Below are 26,160 nucleotides of genomic sequence, written 5' to 3' on the forward strand. Positions count from 1 at the left end.
ACAGGAGAGTACTGCAAATGTTAGAATAAGGAAAGGTTCTCATAAAAGTATAATTAAAAATAATGTAAGTATATTTCATCAAAATATTGGGAGTTTAAAGAATAAAATAGATGAGCTCCTGGTTTGTTTAGAAGATTTAGAAGCTGAGGATGAAATAGATATACTATGCCTGTCTGAGCATCACATTGTTACTGATATGGATAAGGTAAATGTAAGTGGATATAAGCTGTCTGCACATGTAATGAGAGAAAATATGGAGAAAGGAGGAGCTGCCATATATGTCAAAAGTCATCATTGTGCAAAAAGTATAGAAACAAAAAAGTTTTGTGTAGAGAAACATATAGAAGCATGTGCCTGTGAGCTTAAATTAAATAAAGGCACATTTATAATTGTAACTGTATATAGGTCCCCATGAGGAAATTTTCATCTATTTCTGAAAAATTTGGACTCCTTGTTGTGCTATCTGTCAGACAAGGGAAAGCAAATTATTATTTGTGGGGACTTCAATGTAGATTCTCTGAAAGAGGGTAATAGGAAAAATGACCTTGAAGTATTACACGGTTCTTTCAATTTGACACCCGTTATTGATTTTCCTACTCGGGTGGTAAAGGATAGCAGCTCACTTATAGACAACTTCTTTATAGACCAAGATAAGTTTAACCAGATAAATGCTCAGCCCGTTGAGAATGGTCTTTCTGATCATGGTGCACAGCTAGTTACAATATATGACATAGCTCCATTCAGCAATACTGATAGTCCTCCAAAGTAGTATGTTCAGTCAACGATTTAACAATTGCAAATTTCAGAGAAAGCCTACAGCAGTTAGACTGGGATGAGGTGTACCGTGAACTTGATGCCAATTTAAAATATAATTTATTTAATGACATTTTTGTAAATGCATTTGAAAACTGCTTCCCCAAGAAAATACACTCCTGGAAATGGAAAAAAGAACACATTGACACCGGTGTGTCAGACCCACCATACTTGCTCCGGACACTGCGAGAGGGCTGTACAAGCAATGATCACACGCACGGCACAGCGGACACACCAGGAACCGCGGTGTTGGCCGTCGAATGGCGCTAGCTGCGCAGCATTTGTGCACCGCCGCCGTCAGTGTCAGCCAGTTTGCCGTGGCATACGGAGCTCCATCGCAGCCTTTAACACTGGTAGCATGCCGCGACAACGTGGACGTGAACCGTATGTGCAGCTGACGAACTTTGAGCGAGGGCGTATAGTGGGCATGCGGGAGGCCGGGTGGACGTACCGCCGAATTGGTCAACACGTGGGGCGTGAGGTCTCCACAGTACATCGATGTTGTCGCCAGTGGTCGGCGGAAGGTGCACGTGCCCGTCGACCTGGGACCGGACCGCAGCGACGCACGGATCCACGCCAAGACCGTAGGATCCTACGCAGTGCCGTAGGGGACCGCACCGCCACTTCCCAGCAAATTAGGGACACTGTTGCTCCTGGGGTATCGGCGAGGACCATTCGCAACCGTCTCCATGATGCTGGGCTACGGTTCCGCACACCGTTAGGCCATCTTCCGCTCACGCCCCAACATCGTGCAGCCCGCCTCCAGTGGTGTCGCGACAGGCGTGAATGGAGGGACGAATGGAGACGTGTTGTCTTCAGCGATGAGAGTCGCTTCTGCCTTGGTGCCAATGATGGTCGTATGCGTGTTTGGCGCCGTGCAGGTGAGCGCCACAATCAGGACTGCATACGACCGAGGCACACAGGGCCAACACCCGGCATCATGGTGTGGGGAGCGATCTCCTACACTGGCCGTACACCACTGGTGATCGTCGAGGGGACACTGAATAGTGCACGGTACATCCAAACCGTCATCGAACCCATCGTTCTACCATTCCTAGACCGGCAAGGGAACTTGCTGTTCCAACAGGACAATGCACGTCCACATGTATCCCGTGCCACCCAACGTGCTCTAGAAGGTGTAAGTCAACTACCCTGGCCAGCAAGATCTCCGGATCTGTCCCCCATTGAGCATGTTTGGGACTGGATGAAGCGTCGTCTCACGCGGTCTGCACGTCCAGCACGAACGCTGGTCCAAGTGAGGCGCCAGGTGGAAATGGCATGGCAAGCCGTTCCACAGGACTACATCCAGCATCTCTACGATCGTCTCCATGGGAGAATAGCAGCCTGCATTGTGGCGAAAAGTGGATATACACTGTACTAGTGCCGACATTGTGCATGCTCTGTTGCCTGTGTCTATGTGCCTGTGGTTCTGTCAGTGTGATCATGTGATGTATCTGACCCCAGGAATGTGTCAATAAAGTTTCCCCTTCCTGGGACAATGAATTCATGGTGTTCTTATTTCAATTTCCAGGAGTGTAGTTAAATATACTCATAAGAAACCTTGTACCAAACCATGGCTTACTAAGAATATAAAAGTATCTTGTAACCGGAAAAGGGAAATGTATCTGACAGCAAGAAAGAGTAGTGACCCAGAAACTATCAAACATTATAAAAACTACTATGTTATATTAAGAAAAGTTATTAAAAAATCCAGAAGTATGTGTATCATGTCTGAAATCAGCAACTCTGATAATAAAATTAAAACAATTTTGAATATTATTAAAAGAGAAACAGGTCTACCAAGAGCACAAGAAGACAGTATTACCATCAAATTGAATGAAAACTTCACGAACAAAAATTCAGAAGTTGAAAATATTTTTAATAATCATTTTCTAAATGTTGTGGATATAGTAGGATCCAGGTGTTCATTAGAAGATGCTAGGCTGTTAATGGAAGAGGCCATACCTATGCAATTTGACACAATTGAAATCTCACCCACTTCTCCCTCTGAAATTAGGAAAATAATAAACTTGCTAAAAAGCAAAAACTCACATGGAATTGATGGCATTTCTAGCAAAATACTAAAAGCTTGTTCTCAACAGATAAGTAAGATTCTCAGCCACCTGTGTAATAGCTCTCTGGAACAGGGCATTTTCCCTGATAGACTGAAATATGCTATTGTTATACCTTTGCATAAAAAGGGGGATAGATCTGATGTCAACAATTACCGTCCAATCTCCCTTCTAACAGCTTTATCCAAAAAATTTGAGAAAGTAATGTATTCAAGAGTAGCTTCACATATCTGTAAAAATGAGGTACTAACAAAATGTCAGTTTGGTTTCCAGAAAGGTTTTTCAACAGAAAATGCCATATATGCTTTCACCAATCAAATTTTGAATGATCTGAATAACCGAACACCACCCATTGGGATTTTTTGTGACCTCTCAAAGGCTTTTGATTGTGTAAATCATGAAATTCTGCTAGACAAGCTCAAGTATTGTGGCATGAGTGGGACAGTGCACAAATGGTTTAATTCGTACCTAACTGGAAGAGTGCACAAAGTTGAAATAAGTAGTTCTCATAATATGCAAAGATCAGCACATTCCTCAAACTGGGGAACTATCAAGAATGGGGTTCCACAAGGGTCAGTCTTGGGTCCTTTGTTGTTCTTAATATATATTAATGACTTGCCATTCTATATTCATGAAGAGGAAAAGTTAGTTCTGTTTGCTGATGATACAAGTATAGTAATCACACCTGACAAACAAGAATTAACTGATGAAATTGTCAATACTGTCTTTCAGAAAATTACTAAGTGGTTCCTTGTAAACAGACTCTCACTGAATTTTGATAAGACACAGTACATACAGTTCCGTACAGTGAATGGTATGATGCCATTAATAAATATAGACCTTAATCAGAAGCATATAGCTAAGGTAGAATATTCCAAATTTTTAGGTGTGTCCATTGATGAGAGATTAAATTGGAAGAAACACATTGATGATCTGCTGAAACGTTGAGTTCAGCTACTTATGCAATAAGGGTCATTGCAAATTTTGGTGATAAACATCTTAGTAAATTAGCTTACTAAGCCTATTTTCACTCATTGCTTTCATATGGCATCATATTTTGGGGTAATTCATCACTGAGGAATAAAGTATTTATTGCACAGAAGCGTGTAATCAGAATAATAGCTGGAGTCCACCCAAGATCATCCTGCAGACATTTATTTAAGGATCTAGGGATATTCACAGTAGCTTCTCAGTATATACACTCTCTTATGAAATTTGTTATTAACAACCAAACCCAATTCAAAAGTAATAGCAGTGTGCATAACTACAATACTAGGAGAAAGGATGATCTTCACTATTCAAGATTAAATCTAACTTTGGCACAGAAAGGGGTGAATTATACTGGCACTAAAGTCTTTGGTCACTTACCAAACAGTATCAAAAGTCTGACAGATAACGAACAAGTGTTTAAGAAGAAATTAAAAGAATTTCTGAATGAGAACTCCTTCTACTCCATAGAGGAATTTTTAGATATAAATTAAGAAAAAAGGGAAAAAACAAAAAATATTAAAAAAGTAAAAAATAAAAAAAATAAAAAACACAAAAAATAAAAAAGTTGTTTAATTAACTTAAGTATGTTGTTAAATTAACTTCATTATGTCATGTATTGGAAAATTTGACTCGTTCCACATCATTACAAAATATCGTATTCATGATCCATGGAACTAGTATTAATCTAATCTAATCCAATCTAATCTAATCTAATCACTGAAAGACAACAATGAACTTCATTGACTTTATGCACAGCTAATGCACTCAGTTTCTTCTTGAAAATGAACTCATCCTCTTTATGTAGTTTATCACAGCTATTTTGAAGCTGATATAAGGTGTGGCATTATCTTTTGGGGTAATACAAACAAAAACATTAGAATATTGAAATTACAAAAATCAATTGCTAGAAATATGTGTAACACAGGACCAAAAGAATCTTGTCACCCACTGTTAAGAAATCTAAAAATATTGAGTGTCCCCTGTTTGTACATCCATGAATTGATTATTTTTGTATATAGTAACCCTACGTTATTCACAGACAACAATTTTAAGCATCGATACAGCACTAGGAATAAGACAAACTTCATGCTTCCTACTCGCAGGTTAAAGTTATATGCACAAACCCCAGAATATATGGGCATGAAAATCTACATCATGCTAAAAAAGAAACAAATAAACAGCATGGAGCTAGGGCAACTGAAACCAAAGCTGCACAAGTTATTAGTGGAGAAAAGTTATTACTCCGTAGAAGAATTTATGAATGATGATGTGGAAGTCTGAGCAAGGAAACATCTCTTGTAAATTAAGCTTAGCAGTTTTGTGTCGAATAAATGATTGTAAAAATATGTTCACAATGTAAACACTGTTGTTATATATTACTTTGTAATACATGTAAACTGGAGAGTTGATATATTGTTTTTGTAATACTGTATATACAAATTATAATCGTGATGTAAATGTAATGTTGACGAGTCCCCAGTACATCAGATCTGTGATTTGACTTTCTATGTTATGGGATTATAAAAATTCTGATTCTGATTCCATTTTATTGCATAAGTTACACTGTACAATGGTTTCTGCTATTGCTGATTTTGATTTGATTTTTGCTCCAATTTTCACTGTCACTCATAGCACCTTTTGACATTTTTGTGAACCATTTGTTTTGATTTAACAAATATCATGGCACTTGCATTTTCATTATCTTTCTGAATCCTTCCATTGTGCCGGCCGAAGTGGCCGCGCGGTTCTGGCGCTGCAGTCTGGAACCGCGAGACCGCTATGGTCGCAGGTTCGAATCCTGCCTCGGGCATGGATGTGTGTGATGTCCTTAGGTTAGTTAGGTTTAACTAGTTCTAAGTTCTAGGGGACTAATGACCTCAGCAGTTGAGTCCCATAGTGCTCAGAGCCATTTGAACCTTCCATTGTTTTCTTCCCAAATTTTTATTTTTGAGTGTCTTGACATCTAATAAAGGCATTTAAAATCATTCTTCCATACATAAATGCAATGCAAAGAAATCATAATACGTGATACAATAGGAAGTACCCTTTACCTTACACTTCACAGTAGTTTGCAGAGTATAAATGTAGGTGTAAACTGTGATGAGGTGATATACCTAACCTTATCATATCTATATGCAAGATTTGTGAAAATCTTATGTGTTGGGTGCTCCCAATCTTGCATACATTTGGTAAAGAACATCTCATTGTACATCATGACATGCATTTTAAAAATATCAGTTTCCCGGAATAGTATTTGGACATAAACCCACCGTGTGTGGCATCTGTTACAGACGATAAACAACAAATGTATGCACCACTATGTTGATAAAACAAGAACACCGGTATACGTAAAAGTATACAAGGGTGCAATACCAGTCTGGCAAATAAATACTTTTTGGTATATGTCCTTTATCAAATATATGGAAGATGCAATGCAACATTATTGACAATAGATCACCATTAATGTCCATCTCATAGCATGTTACTTGTCCACAGGATCAATGTATTCAGCAAGATACTGCAACATGAACATTCAGTTTGCCAGAAAATTTTAAAATGCACATTTCATCTTCAGCTTGCCTTTTTGAAGCATGAGATGCTTAAGCAACATGCCTTTGTGAGCAGGTCCCATGGATGCATAAATAGATTCTAGCTTAATCCATGCCTGATATGAAGTGCTGTATGTCTTGACTTGTCTCAGCTCAGCTGGTTCAATAGATAAAATTATGTCTCACTTTGCTGACCACCGGTAAGCACACTTTGTGTGCAGCTCCTGCAACAGAAAGGGTGTCATCTTCACTAGACACTGCAGATTGCAGTATATCTCCTGGCAACTGCAGATTGCAGTATATCCCCTGGCACAGATCCCCATTATTGTAGTGCTTTGACTTGTATTCTCAACGTGTTATGATTGTCACTTAACAATGTGTCCACTCAAGCTCCATATGCAGCAGTCAAACACGCCATATTCAGCTGTTTCATGAACCTGTTCCTTCTGCACTTTTCAACTGGCAAAGTTCAGTTTCCACTCAGTCATAAAAAATAACAATATCCCAAATCACGCAACTTGGGCCTTCACCTGCTGGGAGATCATGGATTTTTGAACAGGATATCTAATTACAGAACAACTTTATTACCCAGGTGGATTAAAACAACCCAATAATAAGGTCAGGCCAAGGTAGCTGACATTAAAATAAATAAAATTTTCCGGATAACCATGTGTTGCAAATGCACCTTTGTGGAACTACAGCCACATAGCGGTCAATCAATGCTCCATTTTAATCTTATACTTCATGAGATAGGAATTTTGGAATGTCACTACTGCAGAGCTCATATTGTGCAATCTAAATCTACATGATTACTCTGCAATTCACAATTAAGTGCCTGGCAGAGGGTTCATTGAGCCACCCTGAAACTACTACTCTACTGTTCCTCTCTCGAACAACGTGCGGGAAAAACAAACACTTAAATCTTTCTGTGTGAGCTCTAATATCCCTTATTTTATTATAATGATCAATTCTCCCCATGTAGGTGGGCAGTGAGAAAATATTTTCACACTCTGACGAGAAAACTGCCACAGTGAAAACACCTTTGTTTTAATGACTGCCCCTCCAATTTGTGTGTTATGCCCGGGGCACTCTCTCCCCTATTTCATGATAATACAAAACAAGATGCCCTTCTTTGATCTTTTTCAATATCCTCCATAAATCCTATCTAATGTGGATCCCACATTGCACAGCAAAATACCAGAAGAGGGCAGACAAGGATAGTGTAAGCAGTCTCTTTAGTAAACCTGTTATATATTGTAAGTGTTATATCAATAAATCACAGTTTTTGCTTTTCTTTACCCATAACATTTTCTGTGTGATCATTCCATTTTGAGTTATTCATAATTACAACCTCTAGGTATTCAGTTGGCCTTGAGATTTGTGTTTTTTATTGTGTAACTTAAATTTAGTGAAATCTTTTTAGTGCTCATGTGAATGACTTCACACTTTTCATGACAGAGTGAATTGCCACTTTTTGCATCACACAGTATCTTGTCTAAATTTATTTGCAATTTGTTTTGATCATCAGATGACATCGTAAACTGGTAAATGACAGCATCACCTGCAAATGTAAGTGGACTGCTCAGATTGTCCCCTACATTGTTTAGGTATATCAGGAACAACAGAGGGCACTGGAGAATGCCAGATGCTACTTCTGATTGCAATGGTGTACCTGTTTGCCAATCTCATTATTTTTTTCAACAGTTGTGTGATGTCAGCACTTATCAATAGTCACATGAAGGGGTAATGACCCATCTTTTGGCTGGAAAGTTCCACAGGTTATCTGGTGAGCAGTGAGAAGCTGGTTGTTGAATGGAGTGAAGCAAGACAGAAGTGTGGCTGGTATGACATGGCTGGTGGGCCAGGGGAGTTGGCCATGAACAAGTAATGTGCTTGGAGCCCTGCTCGAACAATGTTACTGCAGAAGTGTGAATGCTTGATCAGATAATGTAATAGTTGCTTTTTGTGGTGATGTAAGCATGTATGAAGCCAACATTAGTTAAAGTGAATGAAACCAGTGTATAAGGCCTATGTATATGAGGGCACAGTCTGTGCTGATGAACTCCATGTAATGTCGCTTCTGTAAAAGCAAAACACGCTCTATACACGTTGTGTGCTGCTGAATTATGGGTTATAGTGGTTTTGGCATGCTGCAACTCAAAGGAAGCATCATTTTGTATATGTATTATAGATTTCTGTATTTCTGGGGTTCAAATCCACATCAAAAGACCAGAGGGTTCCATGATTATGGTTTGTTCGATAAACGAGATGAATCAAAATGATTGTCTTATGGTTTTACAAAAGCAATAATTGTGGATTTCTTTCTTTTGAAAGATACTTGTCTTAACATCCTGTTGTCAGAAACTATATTAAGGAAGTTAAAAGTTGGAACCTGTTTTTTCAAAAAAACTTTGCTGCAGCAATTCAACTTTTAGTAGCCTTATCCTGCTAGTCATTCTTATATTAACTTAAAGTCATTATGTTGTATTAAGTGTGCTGTTTATACTTGAGGTCGCAATTGTCCAGTTTGATAAATAGATTTGACCTGGTATTGTATACTCAATCAGTCAACTCCAGGATTAATAGTTTTGCACTCCAACTTCCTGCTTCCATAACATAGTCATGCAAAGAACAAAAAGAATGATATGTTTATACACCTTCTTTCAGAGTGTCAATAGGAGCTGAAACACAGCAGATATTAAGAAACCTGATAAAGCTCTAAATAAATGTTTCATATCATCTTACCACTTTTGTGGTATTACCTATCTTTCATATGTACACTGGCACCATTCATAAGTAGATACTGCACAACTTCTGCATTTCCTTCACAACATGCTATATGGAGAGCTGTCCGATGGTCTTTGTTGCTACAAGAAAAATCTGCTCCCTGTTAAGAATAACAAAAAATGCCTACTTTAATAAAAATAGTTGTATGAAGTAATAACTATGCTGCATTATTTCTTTTTTCTAAATAATTTAATCATTTCAATACAAAGTCTGACACAAAATCAAGCTTTGACATTGCAGCAGATTGTGCACTAAAATGAACCTTCCTGGCAAAATAAAATGTGTAGCAGACCAGAAGCTGAGCCACATTATTTGCGGAAAGTATTGTGCAACCGTATGTTTTGAGTTGAAGCATGAGAGCATTTTTTGATGGAACTCTATCTGCAGAAGGATAACTTCTAGGTTTGAGATCTTCTAAAACCTAAGGCTTTAATGCACCAGGTAGGTCCATCTTTTATATAAAAAAACTGATACTGTAAAATATTTCTTTGGGTATTGTGTACTCCTTTCCTCTCTCTAACATTATTTTAAAGAATTAATTTTATTCTACAGGGAAATAAAGGGAAAAATAACTGTCTGAACTTCAAATATTTCTGCTTGTTTACCAGTGAAAGAGGCAACAAATCACAGAAAATGTAAAGCATTCAGTTCATTTGTTGTCATTCTGCTGGATCATACCAGCCTAATTCTATCCTACAATTTCAAAATTAAGCTCCTAAGTGCTCAATATTTCATTTTTACTACTTTCTATTCCTCATTCTCATTTGAAGTTCAAAAGAAACTGTGGCATTTCAACTTTTAGAGCTATTTCATCTGTCCCAGAATACAATGACCTAGTGAGCACCAGATGTAACTAAAAATGAAACTGACTATACTTTGATGTGTATGAATAGACTGATGCAATGAATGAAAATTTGTATTTATACTGGAATTCAAACCCAGGTCTCCTGATCACAAGGCAGATGCACCAACCACTACACTATCCTGCTACAGTGGCTTTGCACAATTGCACACTATCCTAGCACATATTCCTCCTCAGTCCAAATTTCTATTTACACTTCAGTTCACTCGGTATTCCCCCCTAAACTTTAACAACATTGCAGAGGCTCTCCAACTGTATTGGAATAGCACCTCAGCATCATACAAAATGGGGAATCCTGCCTGAAACCCAGTCATCACTTCTGTCTGCTTATATATGTCATAGATGAACTTGGAAAGGTCTCTGGAACCATATACCATGAAGTTTCATTTGACTATACTCCATTAAATTATACAAAAATATTAATGGAAATGAAATAGGATAGTTTGCTACTACAACACAGAGAAGGCACTGAGCCAAAGAGGGACATATTTAAAGTACATTTAAAACTAGATAAGCTATAGGACAAAGTCCTTCCTCAGTAGTAGTAAATATGTGCCCACGTGAGCATACACACACATGGAAGTGCATACTATCCTCTCTGGGTGTTGAGGTCCCAATGCAGTGAGCAGCAACTCAACTTGGGTACCGAGGAAGCATGAGGTGGAGAGAGGTGGGTCGGGTGGGGAGGGGGGGGGGGGGGGCAGATGGTGGAAGACGCTATAGTGGTGCCTTTGGGAGTAACTTATACTACTCTTTTAAACAATCACAGAGTACAAGCAACTGTTCATTAATAATTTCATCAAGAAGGTGCGACAATAAGTTCACTACCTCTATAGTGTCATCCAATATACTAAACCCACATTAGTAAAACACATAAAATGCACTCACAAATTCTTTCAGCTGCTTCAATTTTTCAATATTTCCTTCAGATACAGCAGCTATTGTCATTGCTGGATACAAAACTGAACCAATTTTCTGTTGTTCCTTAGGACTGTAGACATTAAGTGAGCGTGCAACTGCGTCAACAAGATCCCATTCCTGTAGAGCTTTCCACTTTCCAATTATGCTTAACTCTCCCCTGAGATTGTCTTGCATTGCCTGTGAAATATGTAGAAAATCTGTTTCACATATGTCTTACATGTAGATAGTTTTTCTCACGTCAGCTGCATAAGTAAAAAGGGGCTGCTACATAATTAATGTACGTTAATTACCTTTCGTTTCATACTGTCACTCCAATCCTTTTTTGAGAGTACATAGGACAGCTTAGTAAGAGCAGCTTCTGGAGTCATATCATAACCAGCAATTACTCCCATGTCAGCTAGTACCTGTGAAATTAGAAAGTAAATTTTATTAATTAATTTGTACAGTACAACAGAATACATGATCAACATTTTGCTACTACTGTGATGAGAGGATCACGAGGTTTCCTGTTGCTCATATACTAGTTTATCAATTCATAGACAGTTCCTCTGATAAGTAATTCGATAGTTTGTCAAGTATTGTGTCAATGTTTACACAATCAAACATGTTTTCAAGCTCAAGTCACCCTTCAGGACCATACTTCTTGTTCTCTATAGCAGTTTTTATTTCATATATTAACTATGTTGTGGGTGCTGAAATGAACTTATTTTTCATAAAGTTATTATGAGTCTCAAACATTACATTCTGTTGCATCAGAAATATCATTAGTCTCATGTAAGTAACATCCATAGTTGCCTTAGAAAATGCAGATAACCTTGATATGGATCAGTAGTTTTCAATTTTAGATTTATCACCTTTCCTGTAAATCAGGGTTATTTTTAGATTGTATAGAAGGGTACCTGATGGAATTACATCATCATCATCATCATCATCATCATCATCATCATCATCATCATCATCTGCTGCTGCTGATGCTGCTGCTGTGTCCATGGCACCAAACATATTCTGTATGCACCTTGTTAATTTAGACAACCCATCATAGAATACTGATTCAGAATTTTTTGTCAAAGTCTTAATGTACAAAAGCCCTTATATTCAAACTGTACATTGCTGAGGTGGTCATTTATTGATTTTGTAACAGAAGAAAGGTGCCCATTAAAATAGTTGCCATTTGATGATACTCCATCCCTGATTGATAGTAAGGTCGCTAGATGATTTGTCTTTACAGTCTTAAAGCTATTTATAATTTTTCAAACAGCTGTGCCAGTGTTACTTGATTTCCTTAACATTGTACCTACATAACTGTTTCTAGCTCCTAATAGTTCTTTGTAACAATTATGACAGTTGTTAAATCCTCCCTTTAGGTGGCAATGACTGCAATCCTTTAGCAAAGCACATTGGGGAAGTAGAAGTTTTCCTCTTGCTGTTGTCATTTCATGATTTATGCAGTCACTTTTCATTTATTTATTTATTTATTTATTTTTGGGGGTGGGGGTGGGGGGTGGGGGGTCATTAAATGGCAAAGATACTTCTCGGCGTGAGACATTGAAGCAGTAATAGAAGTCAGATTTAAATTCACTGAAAGTTTATTGTTGAGATTTTCAAAACTGTCATTGTGGATGGTTCTTCCTGTCACCTAGCCTGATGGTCAGAAATGGCAAGCTTAAGAACTGATGTGTAACATGTTGTAATAGAACATCCTCCTCCAGCATTACTTTTCATCAACAGTAGTTGTTGATACCAGTATTATTTATAGAATATTGGACAGGTCAATATTATCTCAGCAGCTTTTCTGAAAACTTTCATAAAATTTTATACAAAGTGTGTTATATTTTAAGCCAAAATTTATGAAAAGGAATGTTTTTTTTTTTTGGATGTTATAATCAATAAGTAATAGCTCTGAATGTACAGTTACAATTTTTTTAGAAAGATTTGAAATTTACGAATTATTTGGCACACTTAAAATTTTTATTATTAATTACACAATCTAGTACTGTTTACTTTGTTTATTTCTGGATTCATTTATGAAATAATAATTGAAACTAATATACATTCATTTGTCAAGAAAAATTGTAAACCCTTTGGAGTATTGTTATATGTAGTTGCTAATGCTTTAACTAGGCTACCTTTAGGGAGTGAAGGATCTAACAACTTTGGAACTGGAGAGAAACGGTTTAAAATTGTGTACTTGAGAGGTGTGAAAGGGGGAAAAAAAGATCTTGAAAATTTGCAAAGCCATCCATAGGTATCAAAATCGTGATCAAAAATGGAAATTGGTTAAGGGCATGTTGGGTAAGAAAAGAGGAGGAAAGGCTAGACAATATTATGAGGTACACAAGGGTATTTTATTCAGGAGACACGAGACTGACTCAGATGATTGGAAACTATGTTGGGTGGAACAATGTATTGATACTTACACATATGAGAGTTTTGGTCACTGTGGATCAACCAAATGTACACAAAAGATTCAGAAAAGCATCTATTTTCATACATAGGAAGGAGAGTCAAGAAGCTGTGACTCATGTCAAGAAGCTGTGACTCATGTCAAGGAGTGAAGGTAAGTAACCAAACAAGTAGAGGTCAAATGCAAAACATACCGCCTAACAGTAACCTAGACCTCATGTCTGCACACATCTACGGACCTTTGCCTAAGTCTAAGGATGGGCTTTGTTATATTTATGTGGTGGTTGATGTATTTTCAAAGTTCATAAGGTAGTTTCCCCTTACGAAAGCTACCAGTAAGCAAATCATTTCCAAGTTTGAAAACACATATTTTCATCAGGTGGGTATTTGTAAAACAATTTTATCTGACAATGGTTCTCAGTTTACATCACAAGCTTGGAAAGATTTTGTTGATCATGCAAAAATAGGGCATATTCTAACCTCTGTGCACCATACGTCGAGTAATCCTGCAGAAAGATACAAGAGAGAAATCTGAAGACTATTTAGAACATATTGTAGTAAGAATCATACCAGTTGGATGGATTATGTCAGTAAATAAAAACGTCGTATGACTAGGGCCTTCTGTCGGTAGACCGTTCGCTGGGTGCAAGTCTTTCGACTTGTGTGTCGATGGGGATGAAATGATGATGATTAGGACAACACAACACCCAGTCCCTGGGTGGAGAAAACCTCCGACCCAGCCGGGAATCGAACCCGGGCCCTTAGGATTGACATTCCGTCACGCTGACCACTCAGCTACCGGGGGCAGACATGATGTCAGTGATTTTGAGGATATTATGAACAGTTTGCAACACTCTTCAACAGGGTTTTCACCATTTGAAATCATGTTTAATTGCAGACTAGCTAACTTTATTTCTGAGAATGTTGAGTTTCCACCACATAAGATTCTGTCACCGCAAAAGAGATAAGAATGTGTCGGGGACATGATGAAAAAGCAGGGAGATAGGAGAAAGCAGAGACATGATGGTAAAGGCAGATTTTCTAAGTTTGAGGTAGGAGATCTTGTGTTGGTGAAAGCCAAAGAGAAACTAAAGTGCTGACATCTGAGAGAAAGAAATTTTTTGGTATTCATATACGATCATTCGAAATTCTTTAAAATCCAATTCTAATGCATACAGACTTTTGTATCCTAAATCTAAGAAGTTGTTTGGATCATGCAGTATCACTGACCTGAAAGCTTATAGACATGATCCATTAAGTATCTAATTGTTTTTTTCTTTCTCCTTTGTCAAGAACATAGTATGCATGATGATGATATTTCTAAAGTTCTGTCTTATCTATTGACTGGGTTTAAGTCAATGCCACGCTGTATTTGCAGGTTCATCAACTATATAATTCTGTTTTGTAATACATTTGTGCTTTAGAATTTCATACAAATATGCCATGTGACTAAATGGGTAGATACTTTTACAATTTTGAAATGTGACAAAGCCATTAAATATCTAGTGATAAATTCTTATTTTAGAATACTATTAGTGGTAAATATTATTATTATTATTACTGTTATTTTTCTTGCATACTCTACAAAAAATGATTAAATTTAATTGTCATGAACTCTTTTGGGTAAAGTCATGGGTGTTGTGGTAAAGTGAGTGAAGACTCATTTTATTCATGTGTATCTTAAGAGTTTCATTTGTGCAAACCAAACACATGTGTATGTTAAACACAGAATTCTTATGTCAGTACATCGTCGACTATGACGTATACCTCATTTTGCTGGCATTTGTCGGATACTGTGTTAGTGCAGTCCAACTTGACCTGCTTGTGTACATAATTTCTTTTAATCTTCTAAAGGCTAAGTGAAGGTTACTTTTGATATCTTTAGTATACATGTATATATTACCTTACTAGTTCATTTTTTCATTGCATTTAGCTCTGCTTATTAATGTACCATATGTGTGAACACTTTTTAATCCATCCTGACGTGAACTGTGAGTACTAATTTTTTTCAATATAGGTAGGCAAAACATACGCCTTGTTACGTGACGGAGATACTGAACAGCATGCCTAGTACAGGATTCGATGTGAAAGCTAAACAGGAAGTTACCTATCCATTTGAGTGTGTGATGAGAAATCTAGGGAGGAAACTGGAAGATGTGGGTGGATCCATTCCCACACTCCTGTATGGCTACACCCTTGTTGGTCCACTCGACTTTCAAGAGATTATAGGTGTTGGGTAATGTACTCGAGCATCTGTCAACTAAATCAGTCTTGAGACTTAAACTTGTAAATTGTCATCCAAGAAATTATCCTATATGAAAATTTTTGTATTTATATAATTTTAAAGGAACTATTTGTTTATAAAAGTAGTCACTGCTATGGATAGTGTTATTCCACATAAATTGATGTTTTTTTCAAATAGGGGGATTAACTTACCAATACATTATGTAACTTAAAATCTTGTTTGACTTGAGTTGATGTTCTACAGCTGATAATTTGCTATGTTCAACACAGAAATGTGAAAACTTAAAAAGTTCAGGAGTACATTCTATGAACCATGTTGTAAATAATTATCAGAATCTGATAAAATTCAGCACTGTTAGGTTAGTAGTCATACATCTCAATGAATTTTCTTATCTAAACACTCATTAAGTCTTTTTCATCAATTGTAAATGAATCTTCTAGGTTTCTATGTATGTAGGGTAGTTAGTTTGAACAAGTATAAATAGTGTGGAAGACATTTATGATTGTGATCATAAATCGAGTATAATCTGTATAAGAAGATGTATACATTTCTGATTTCACACATTGACTTTGGTCCTCATGCTACTCGATATCATCATTCCAAGCTATTTATGACACCGATTGCCTGTATTTATTCTTAGGACTGCATTGTATCTCACTGGAACTTGAGTTGTGTGCAAACTCACGCTTAACTCTATTTGGGTACCCCTCATCGCCTCGACTCACGGTGTACTCAAGTACTGATTGACGTTAGATGCTTCATCTAATTATTCTTTACATATGATGGAACTTATTGATATATGATTATGAACTTTATTCATTTCGTTAAGTCAAAACATTTCTGATGGTGTGTATGCAGTGTGGTCTGGATTCGTGGGTTGATCCCCACATTGTAAACATAGGCCCTAATATTTTTTCCATTATTTTCTCTTTTCATGAGTCAACATATCATTACATACTCTGATTTATGTGGCTGATTGAGTACATTGTTCTGGTCAGTACCCGTCATGTGAGTTTCTCGAGTCAGCACACTCATCGCACACTTAGACTCTGATTTTTTCCTTCTCTTTTGATGGTTTTGAAGGTGTAACTTTATAGATGTAAACTTGGAATTTGTAATTCTAGTAATTTACATTGCTTCTGCACTTATCTCACTAGTTTAGTGTTGTAATATTGTAGTTTTGACTTTCTGTCATTAGTCTTGATACAGAATAGCCTACAGATCTGAAAATCTGAATGCCATGTCCTCATATATGTATAGATTATGACTTGTATAGTAGATATTTTTCTTATGTTTTAAGTAATATTTTATGTATCAGATACTTCTGTATTCTATCTATTGGCATCATTTTGTACAGCATTTGGCAAAGTTTATTGTAGGTCACAAAATATAGTACACACATTGTTTCCATATTATGTGAGGGGGATACTGTAATGGGACATCCTCCTCAAGCATTGCTTTTCCTCTACAGTAGTTGTTGATACCAGCATTATTTTTAGAATTTTGTATAGGTCAATATTATCTGAGCTGCTTTTCTGAAAACTTTCATGCAATTTTATACACAGTATGTTATATTTTGAGATAAAATTTATGAAAAGGCATTACGTTATTTTGGGTGTTATAATCGATCAGTACTAGTTCCGAATTAAAATTACTTTTTCTAGAAACATTCGAAATTACGAATTATTTGGCACTCTTAAAATTTTTATTATTAATTATGCAATCTAGTACTGTTTACTATTTTTATTTCTGGATTCATTTATGAAATAATAATTGAAACTAATATAAATTCATTTGTCAAGAAAAATTGTAAGCCCTTTGGAATATTGTTATTTCCGCAGAGTGAGGCAGTAGTAATCATGCCTCTGATGTGAGTGGACATATTTTTGTATTTTGTGTGAACAATGTAATTTCGGCCTTGTTAATGTGAAAAATCAAAAGGCTGTATGATATACTAAAATGTGACAAAATATATTAACATAACAACGAAAATTCTGCAACAACAATCTTCAGATTTATTTAGATCAGTTCAACCATGAGAACATAAAATGTGAGAACTTCAGCTTCAGCTTCAAGAATCAGACCCCTAGACAAGAACAACTCACACCAACTCTATGTGAAAAGGTAAGTAAACTAGAAGGTTTATTGTAATCTTTGCTCCTCTCAAATCTTCATAAGAGACTAATGTGGACAACAGCTGCAAGTAGGAAGGAGGGGGTGGATTACAATGTGCTGGGAGACATGTTAGTTATACTGGCAGTACACGTACATGAGTTGATGCTATTAATCTTTCTAGTGGGCTCATTTATCATGAGAGTTAAATTAACTGATCTAATATTCCAAAAAAGGGAAAGGAATTCAACAATCAGCTGTAAATACAGTTGGTATTTTGTTGCAGATCTAGGTTTCACTAAAGAATAGCTGCCCTCAGTACATTTAAATCAAGTCATATTAACTTTACAAGCTTGTAATAACACATGTTACTATATGATTTTAATAAATACACTGCCACATTAGAATCTGGCTACAGACATGCTAAAATTGTACAGTTACATGTTTTGTCACAAGCTGCACATGTCTATATATGCAATAGCTAAAATGTAAATCTGCAATAAAATACAGATTCAATTTGTGACTGATTGCTGATTTCCTTTTCCCATTTTGAAATACACCACAGTCACTGTGCGCAACTGTTCTTGTGGAATCGAACTTGGTTGATTTAGTGTTAGCATTAGTTTTCTGAGATGAGGTCAGTAGATGACTTGTCAATGTTTGTATCTCCAATCAGTCTGATGTTAACTCAGCCTTTTTATTATAAAGTTTATAGTAAACAGGTTGCTCCAACTACCAATTTTGTGTGTGCACCACTTCATAGTTTGTGCATGAAGTTTGTGCTTGATTTGGCCACTAGAGGCCACCAGCCTGCTAATAGACACCAGCTGTGAGTGCAGCCTGCCAGCTGTGCCTCCTGATGGAACTGGTGAATATATCGATCAGAGTGCATGGCTCCACTAGCCACTTGTGTATTACTAATTGTATTGCACCTTGTCTCTCATATGAATGTACTGTTTGAGTAATACATTACAGTGTTCTTGGGTTAGAACAGTTTTCGTGTTGAGTATGGTATTCTACTCTGCGTGTTACCCTTCATTCTTTAGTCCTTCGAGTTTAATTTCCATAGAGGCAGTGCTTAAATCTTTTCTCTAGCAAGCTTAAATCTTTTCTCTAGCAACAGCAGGCACTGACAGTTGCCATTGCCAGTTTAACAACTACACTGGTACAAACTGCATCCCCACCAAAAACATATCCACCGCTGTTCTCTGTATACGACTATGCAGCAAAAGATTGGAACACGTACAAGAAATACCTGCAGCAATATTTCCAGGCATTTGGGTTAACAGACATAAACCTGTGCCAGGCTCTTTTTCTTGTCATGGACTTCACCTAGCAGGTATCAGTTTTTGTGTTACCTCACCCTCTTACAAGAATCCTCAGGTCTTTCTTTCAATCAGTGCAAGTTACTTTCTATCTATCACTGTAAATGTACTCACTTCATTGCTGCTTGTGTGGAGTTTTACCACTGCCAAAAGTGCCCAAAACAACGGCATTGTCAGCAGAACTACAGGGAATTGTCATTGTAATTTTGTGACAAATGTTCATACTGAATCCTACGCTGATCAAATGGTTTGTGATGCAGTTATACCTTTTTCTCCTGATAGGGAAGATTCAGAGCAAGTTCTACAGTGTGAAAATCCTAAGCTTATAGAATTATTGAACATAGCTCAGTCATTTGAATTTTCATGGGCTGCAGGTAGTCATATAGAAGCCTGGTCTGAAGTTTCAGAAATTTGTTCCTCTCAACCCTCCCAGCCTTCAGTCAGTTTTCAAGGGAATGCAAATGCTATTGCAGCTGTCCAGCAGATGTCTCAGTGTCATACAGGTAATCAGTGTTCTCCGCAACAATAGTCCATGTCACAAAAGTGACAGCCTCATTCTCCACTGCCTTCATGCCCATACTGCTCCATTCAATATGAAAGGACTGTGTGCCCCAAGTGCTGGGCAATGTGTAACAGATGCCATAAGAATGGACACATTGCTTCTGTATGTTCTGCCTACTCCACCACCTTTGTCACAATGTCCTTCCCTGGGTTTGGACTTGAGACATGGAAATGGACACTGTGCCAGTGTCAGTTGTCCTACCATATCACCTCTCACAGGGGGCAGGCACCGCACCTGCCCGCATTCACACCACTTCTGACGCAATGTACCAGTGGCAGGGCATTGCATGACTCAACAACTTACATCAACCACAGAAGAAATGGATGTGAGCACAGTGTTCACTTCTTTGCAAAGGAAGAGGAGTGCTACAACTACCAATTTTGTGAGAGTACCATTTCACAGCTCTCGCATGAAGTTTGTGCTTGATTCAGCTACTAGAGGCCATCTGTTCTGCCAATACAATAGCAGTTCCATGCGCAGCCTGCTGGCTGCGTTCCATATTGGAACTAATGAATATATAGGCCAGAGGTAAAGGCTCTGCTGGCCACATGCGTATTGGTAATTGCACTGTGCCTTGTCTCCCATGTAAGTGTACTGTTCAAGCAAAAAATTTCAGTGCTCTTGGGGTAGAACACATGCCATTAGGAAAATTTCTATGCTGCCAAAAGGCGGTTTCTATACATTTACAATGATTAAGCTCCATTTCTACCACATGTAGGATTTGCAGCAAGGCTATAATACCATCTACACTAAAAGTACTTACATCTGTTACATTATAACTGCTAACACTCAATGCAAAAAAAACACAACTGTTGTCCTACCATCATTTTCCTCTTCTCTGATGAAGATAAGACAAAAGATGGTGGAATTTGACTGCCACACGTTCATTTGTGTACCAGTGATGACTTTTAACTAAATCATCACAACTGTCAGTCCTGAAATAGTCTATAGTTCATTGTGATTTCTGTTAGGGGTTTGGAAAGTTTTGTTCAATTACTTTGAATCTAAATTTGGATTGCTGAACATTGATTGGAGTTACCACTCTGCCAGATTGTCCAGCACACCTTTGAAGTGCATCTGTTTTGGTGATTATTACACATATTTTGCTTCTGGACATATTTTACAGGGGGAGAAGGAGGTGTTGGCAAAACTTGATTACAATAAGGGATCAGTTAATAGGACACAAACCAAAGCATCAAAGAATAGTCAGTATGGTTATGGAGGTAGTGTGTGAAGTAAATATTGTACAGGGTGTGGAGTCTTGTCCACTCATCTTGTATAGAGTGCCTAAGGAATGCTGCATTCTTGGAATGCTATACAAAAATTCAAGCAAATAACATTAATAGTTTTATTTCAATAAAGCAGATTGACAATACTTAACTTTGCATTTAGAACAAGTGTCGCAAGCCATGGGTGACATGCAAACAGTAATGTTCTTCACTACGGACAAAGTCCAAACAAGCAATGGATATGGATCACTAATAACTGATATCATAGCACTCTCTGCTAGGCCATGTTAATGCTGTCTACTTATGTCCAGCCGAGGCTGGCAGGAGCGGCGCTTATATACACTTCAGCTAGATGCCGCTCCTAACGTGGTGACGTCCTGGTCAGCATGCTATTGGCTGATGTCTTCTCACTGCCTTCTCTGGTCTTGCATTCTTCTTCTTCTTCTTCTTCTTCTTCTTCTTCTTCATTCTGGTGCTTGTGGTTACACCAGAACATGGGGAGCTTAAGGCTGGACTACATTACGCAGGTTCAAGGGGATGTAGGTTTCAACGATTATGCAGGTATGAAGATGCTTGCACAGGAAAGACTGACACAGACAGCTGCATCATAAAGTCTTTAGATGGAAGACAACAACAATGTGGCTATTAGAAATGATGACAGCGCTTCTATTTTTGTAGTCTGCAAAAGTATTCAGCTATTGTTAAAGGCAGAAACTGAGGCATTTCCTAACAATGATTCTTTTTGCACAACTTCAAAGCACGTTTGCAAGTAGATCATTGCCTTGATACCTTTCATAGGACTGATCTTATGTTACTTGTATGGTTGAGAGAGAGAGAGAGAGAGAGAGAGAGAGAGAGAGAGAGAGAGAGAGCTGAGGTAATGAGTATTCAAATGAAAGAGGCATTCTCTTTAGAATTTCTTTTTCAGTTATATCATTAAATTTTCTTTGTAACTATTTATCATCACAAGCACCAGAAATCTTAAAATCATGACTTTTTTTGTATACATACATAAGAAATATTAATGTCATATGCAGTAAGCAACACACACCTTACCAGTTTCATAAAGTGCACTCACTCCTCCCTTGTGGCACTGTGTACAAGTGACTACTATTACCCCACGGTCAACAGCAGCCTTTATAGCTTCCAGAAGGTCTTTCCTGTTGCTTGGAACATTACCTACTCCATATGTTTGCAAAACAATGCCTTCTATTGGTGGTTGGAAAAAGGCAGTGACCTGAACAAATATATGACACAAATCTTTAAATATTTATTAAAAATCACAATTACATAATAACATTATTTCATCCATTTTGGTTAGAGAGCACCACAGTTGTTTTCATAAATTACACTGTAGCAAATACTGCTACCAACCACATAAATCATAGTAACATTTTCTCACTTATCATTGTGAACAAGAACACTAAAGATTATTATAGTTTACCTTTCAAGAGAACAGCTGAGGAAATTCCAAGATGACAACCTATGCATATTAAAGATCATGACAACTCACAAAAGTTGTTTTCTTTATCATAAATAGTGTTACTTCATGAACTGAATACATAATCTTTATTTTAAAAGCAAGCATAAAATATACTAAACGTTTAAAACAGATCAAAAGAAGAACCCAAGAAGCTGTTCAAAATAGTATTACTAATACAAGGGTAATACCAAAACTAAACTGTTCACATTATTGTTGGTCACACTGCTTGATCAGCATTTTCCCTGTTCTCAAAGAGCCATAACCTACCATTTGAAATGGAACTTAATGCAAAGTAAGATGTGAAGTTGATGCTGTCATTCAGTGCTGAATGTAGAAGATGCTAAAACTATTGAAATTCACTAGCATTTGACAGTGGGATATGGAGACTTGTACTTGGATTTCAAAACTGTCAACAAATGGTGAGGGAAGTTCACAGCTGGTTGCACTGAAATTTATAATGAGACAGTTGCAAAAATTTAAAAACTCATGCAGCAAGATCAGATGATCAGTCTCGGTGATCTTCACATTTTTCGCTCTTTGGTTTCCCATAGCAACATTCTTCAGTCTGACAGAAACCTTGTAATACCACAAGGTAGGCACAAGATGCTCACAGAAGACCACCAATGGCAATGCACTGAGTCATCCTGTAAATTTCCTCAGCATATAGGATGTACGTAATGCATAACTTTGTAGCTATTAATATTATAGGAAATAAAATCTGGGTGTTTCAGTTCAGAGCTGAGACAAAAAAGAAAATTCATCACTAGAATGGTGGCACTCCTCTTTACCCAAGTCACAATATTTCAAACATGTGTAGTATGAAAATAAAGTTATTGTATCAATGCTTTGTTATAAAAATATAATATTTTTGGTCAAGTTCGTGGCCTCTGGGACCACAGCAAGTGCTGACAGGTATTATAAGACACTCAAACATCTCAGACGAGCGATTCAGATCTGCAGAAAAGGGAATTGAGCAAGCATTTAAGCTTTTTCCACAACAATGCTTGTACACATATCACTCATCACATCAGTACTCTACTGGAAAAATTTGGATGTAACACCACCATCCACCTACCCACCCACTGCAGACTTGGCATTCAGGCGGTTCTATTTATAATTTGATAACATATTAGTGGTGGTTATGGGAAGTAGCCATGGTAGAAACCAATGTTGAATCCAGATGTTCATATCATGCAGTTGTCAATATCCATAAGACAACATTGCTTGATAATGTACTATGTACCTATATGTTCAGTTTGACGTTGACACTACGTCAGAATATTTTATGATCTGAAGATGGCAGTAGCCAAAACCAGTCATAGTGAAATGTAAAAATTTATAGGATCAAGACTGACCTGTAAAATAAAGTGATAACAATGGCACCCATAATTGTCACACATGTAGTATATAGGTGATCATACTACTTCTTGGGCCCTTGATGTGTGAGGCACTCAAGGGTCTTATATTACCAAATTTTCTTTTAACATTTGAAAATGTTGCAGTCTGGTGGAAAGGAGGGAATGGTGCTCCCCACAGTTGACATGGCACAATAAATACTGGTGTGCAACTGACACCCATGATACCTACAGACAGGACTGGTGTTGCACTGCGAAGACATAAGTCTAAAATGCATGCACTTGTAGCACCACAGTGGAGGAGGAATGTATGGTTTGACATCACAGTGATACACCATCTCCTTAATCTTCTCTGACAATGAGTCACCTTCAAAGTCCAAGATCAAAGCTCCAGTATCCACTCTGTTGTCTTTTGGTCCCTGTTTGACACAACGAACAAAATGCACAACTCATCATTCCAAATTAGCAATCAACTTTAAGAAGAGACCTGTCTGTAAGAGGCAATCTCAGTGGAAAATGATACCCTGTACCATATTCAGACTTTCATGGGAGATTATAAATGTCACCCATCTTGTCGTAGTTGAGCAATAACTGTGACTCCAGTATCCCTTCCCCCCCAAGAAGACTTTGCAGTTCCTACTCCAGAAAGAGCAATTTACACACTTCAAAGGAGACGAACAAGTGACTCCTTTGTGAAGGGCCCTACCACAGTTACCACAAAGGGCTTCTCACTTACATCCAAGAGTGGTATGCCCAAAACTGTGGCATTTGAAACAGTGCACTGGGTTGGAGGACATAGGGCCACACATTTACCATAGGCAAAGAAAACCTGCCTTGACATGCTCTGGGAGTTTTGTGCTATTGAACGTAAGGATAAAGGGGTCTGATTTTATCAGATCCCATCCACCTTTTTCATTTTGCATGTCCACAATACCTTGTGAAGCCCACTCATCTTTCAGTTCTTCTTTCAGAATATCAACAAGATCTCTACATGACATTACACCTTTGCTGTAGTTCAACATATAGTGTAACTCTAGTTTAGGTGCATATTCTCCAAGGAATTTAGCTTTCTGGAGGGTCTTTGCTTGTTGGGAACAAGAGGTTTCTATGAACAGTATCTCACCGCACAATTGCTCAACAGATATTGAAGTGCCAGTAATGGTCTCTAACTTTTTTGAATATAAAACTGCAAAACTTTCTCAAAGCGGCCCTCTGTCTTTTTAACTACTAAAAACACATTATGACCTGCAGCATATATTGTGTTACTGTAAACACAAGAATTCTAAAAAATTCCAGAGTTGGGACTAATGGCTATGCAAGGCCTTTTGCTAGATTATTTGATGGTACAGCAGGTACCCATTTGGCTGGAAGGTAGAGGAGAAAATTTCAAGAGTTCCATCTCAGTCCCAAGAGCAGATCTCTACATGTCTGAGTAAGTCTTATACAACAGAGGTGCAGCAGCTTCCCCAGAGGTTGCCCACTAACAACTTTTCCATTTCAACATCCATGCATCTCATCAACACACAGCACATCTTGAGACTGAATTTTTTATTTTATTTTTATTTTTTTTATAGAAGTTTTCACCACCCTCATGAATCAGGCAGTCAAGCCAAGATCCCCATTCCCTCTTATACCCAATGTTCCATGCCACACCGTACACTTCTGACTGAAGCATGCCCAGAGCTTATGGTGACAGAGGACTGGCGGCACACATGTCCCTGGCTCAGGAACCCTGTGGTTGCCAAGCCCATTGCCAGCAAATGAATTTTGATAGCCCAAGGGCCTGGAATATCAGGAGCTTTATTAGACCAAATAAGAATTATGATGCAATGCCAGGAATATGAGCCAGGTTACGAGCACTACTGGTAGACACAATGAGGTGGTAAGAAATTAAATGTTACTGGCATTTCAAATTGAGGGGAGCGCAACTTGAACACGGTTGAAACTTCCTGGCAGATTAAAACTGTGTGCCCGACCGAGATTCGAACTCGGGACCTTTGCCTTTCGCGGGCAAGTGCTCTACCAACTGAGCTACCGAAGCACGACTCACGCCCGGTACTCACAGCTTTACTTCTGCCAGTACCTCGTCTCCTACCTTCCAAACTTTACAGAAGCTCTCCTGCGAACCTTGCAGAACTAGCACTCCTGAAAGAAAGGATATTGCGGAGACATGGCTTAGCCACAGCCTGGGGGATGTTTCCAGAATGAGATTTTCACTCTGCAGCGGAGTGTGCGCTGATATGAAACTTCCTGGCAGATTAAAACTGTGTGCCCGACCGAGATTCGAACTCGGGACCTTTGCCTTTCGCGGGCAAGTGCTCTACCAACTGAGCTACCGAAGCACGACTCATGCCCGGTACTCACAGCTTTACTTCTGCCAGTACCTCGTCTCCTACCTTCCAAACTTTACAGAAGCTCTCCTGCGAACCTTGCAGAATCTCGGTCGGGCACA

The 26,160-nt window shown here is 38.0% G+C and overlaps 1 protein-coding gene and 2 non-coding genes across 3 annotated transcripts in view; all 3 read right to left on the bottom strand.

Annotated features, from left to right (window-relative positions):
- Positions 1–26,160, bottom strand: part of LOC126481200 (L-asparaginase-like) — a 391,393-nt gene that overhangs the window by 41,468 nt on the left and 323,765 nt on the right. Inside the window, exons 7-10 of the mRNA XM_050104797.1 lie at positions 21,922–22,107; positions 11,285–11,398; positions 10,962–11,171; positions 9,187–9,311 (exon numbers count right to left, since the gene is read on the bottom strand). Of these exons, the coding sequence (XP_049960754.1) occupies positions 9,187–9,311; positions 10,962–11,171; positions 11,285–11,398; positions 21,922–22,107 (635 nt within the window). The remainder of the gene's footprint in view (positions 1–9,186; positions 9,312–10,961; positions 11,172–11,284; positions 11,399–21,921; positions 22,108–26,160) is intronic.
- Positions 25,676–25,750, bottom strand: Trnas-cga (transfer RNA serine (anticodon CGA)). The gene has a single exon. It is a non-coding gene; the product is annotated as a tRNA-Ser (tRNA).
- Positions 25,977–26,051, bottom strand: Trnas-cga (transfer RNA serine (anticodon CGA)). Its single transcript has one exon. It is a non-coding gene; the product is annotated as a tRNA-Ser (tRNA).

The sequence above is a fragment of the Schistocerca serialis genome, chromosome 5 (assembly GCF_023864345.2).
Source record: "Schistocerca serialis cubense isolate TAMUIC-IGC-003099 chromosome 5, iqSchSeri2.2, whole genome shotgun sequence".
Classification (NCBI taxonomy): domain Eukaryota; kingdom Metazoa; phylum Arthropoda; class Insecta; order Orthoptera; family Acrididae; genus Schistocerca; species Schistocerca serialis.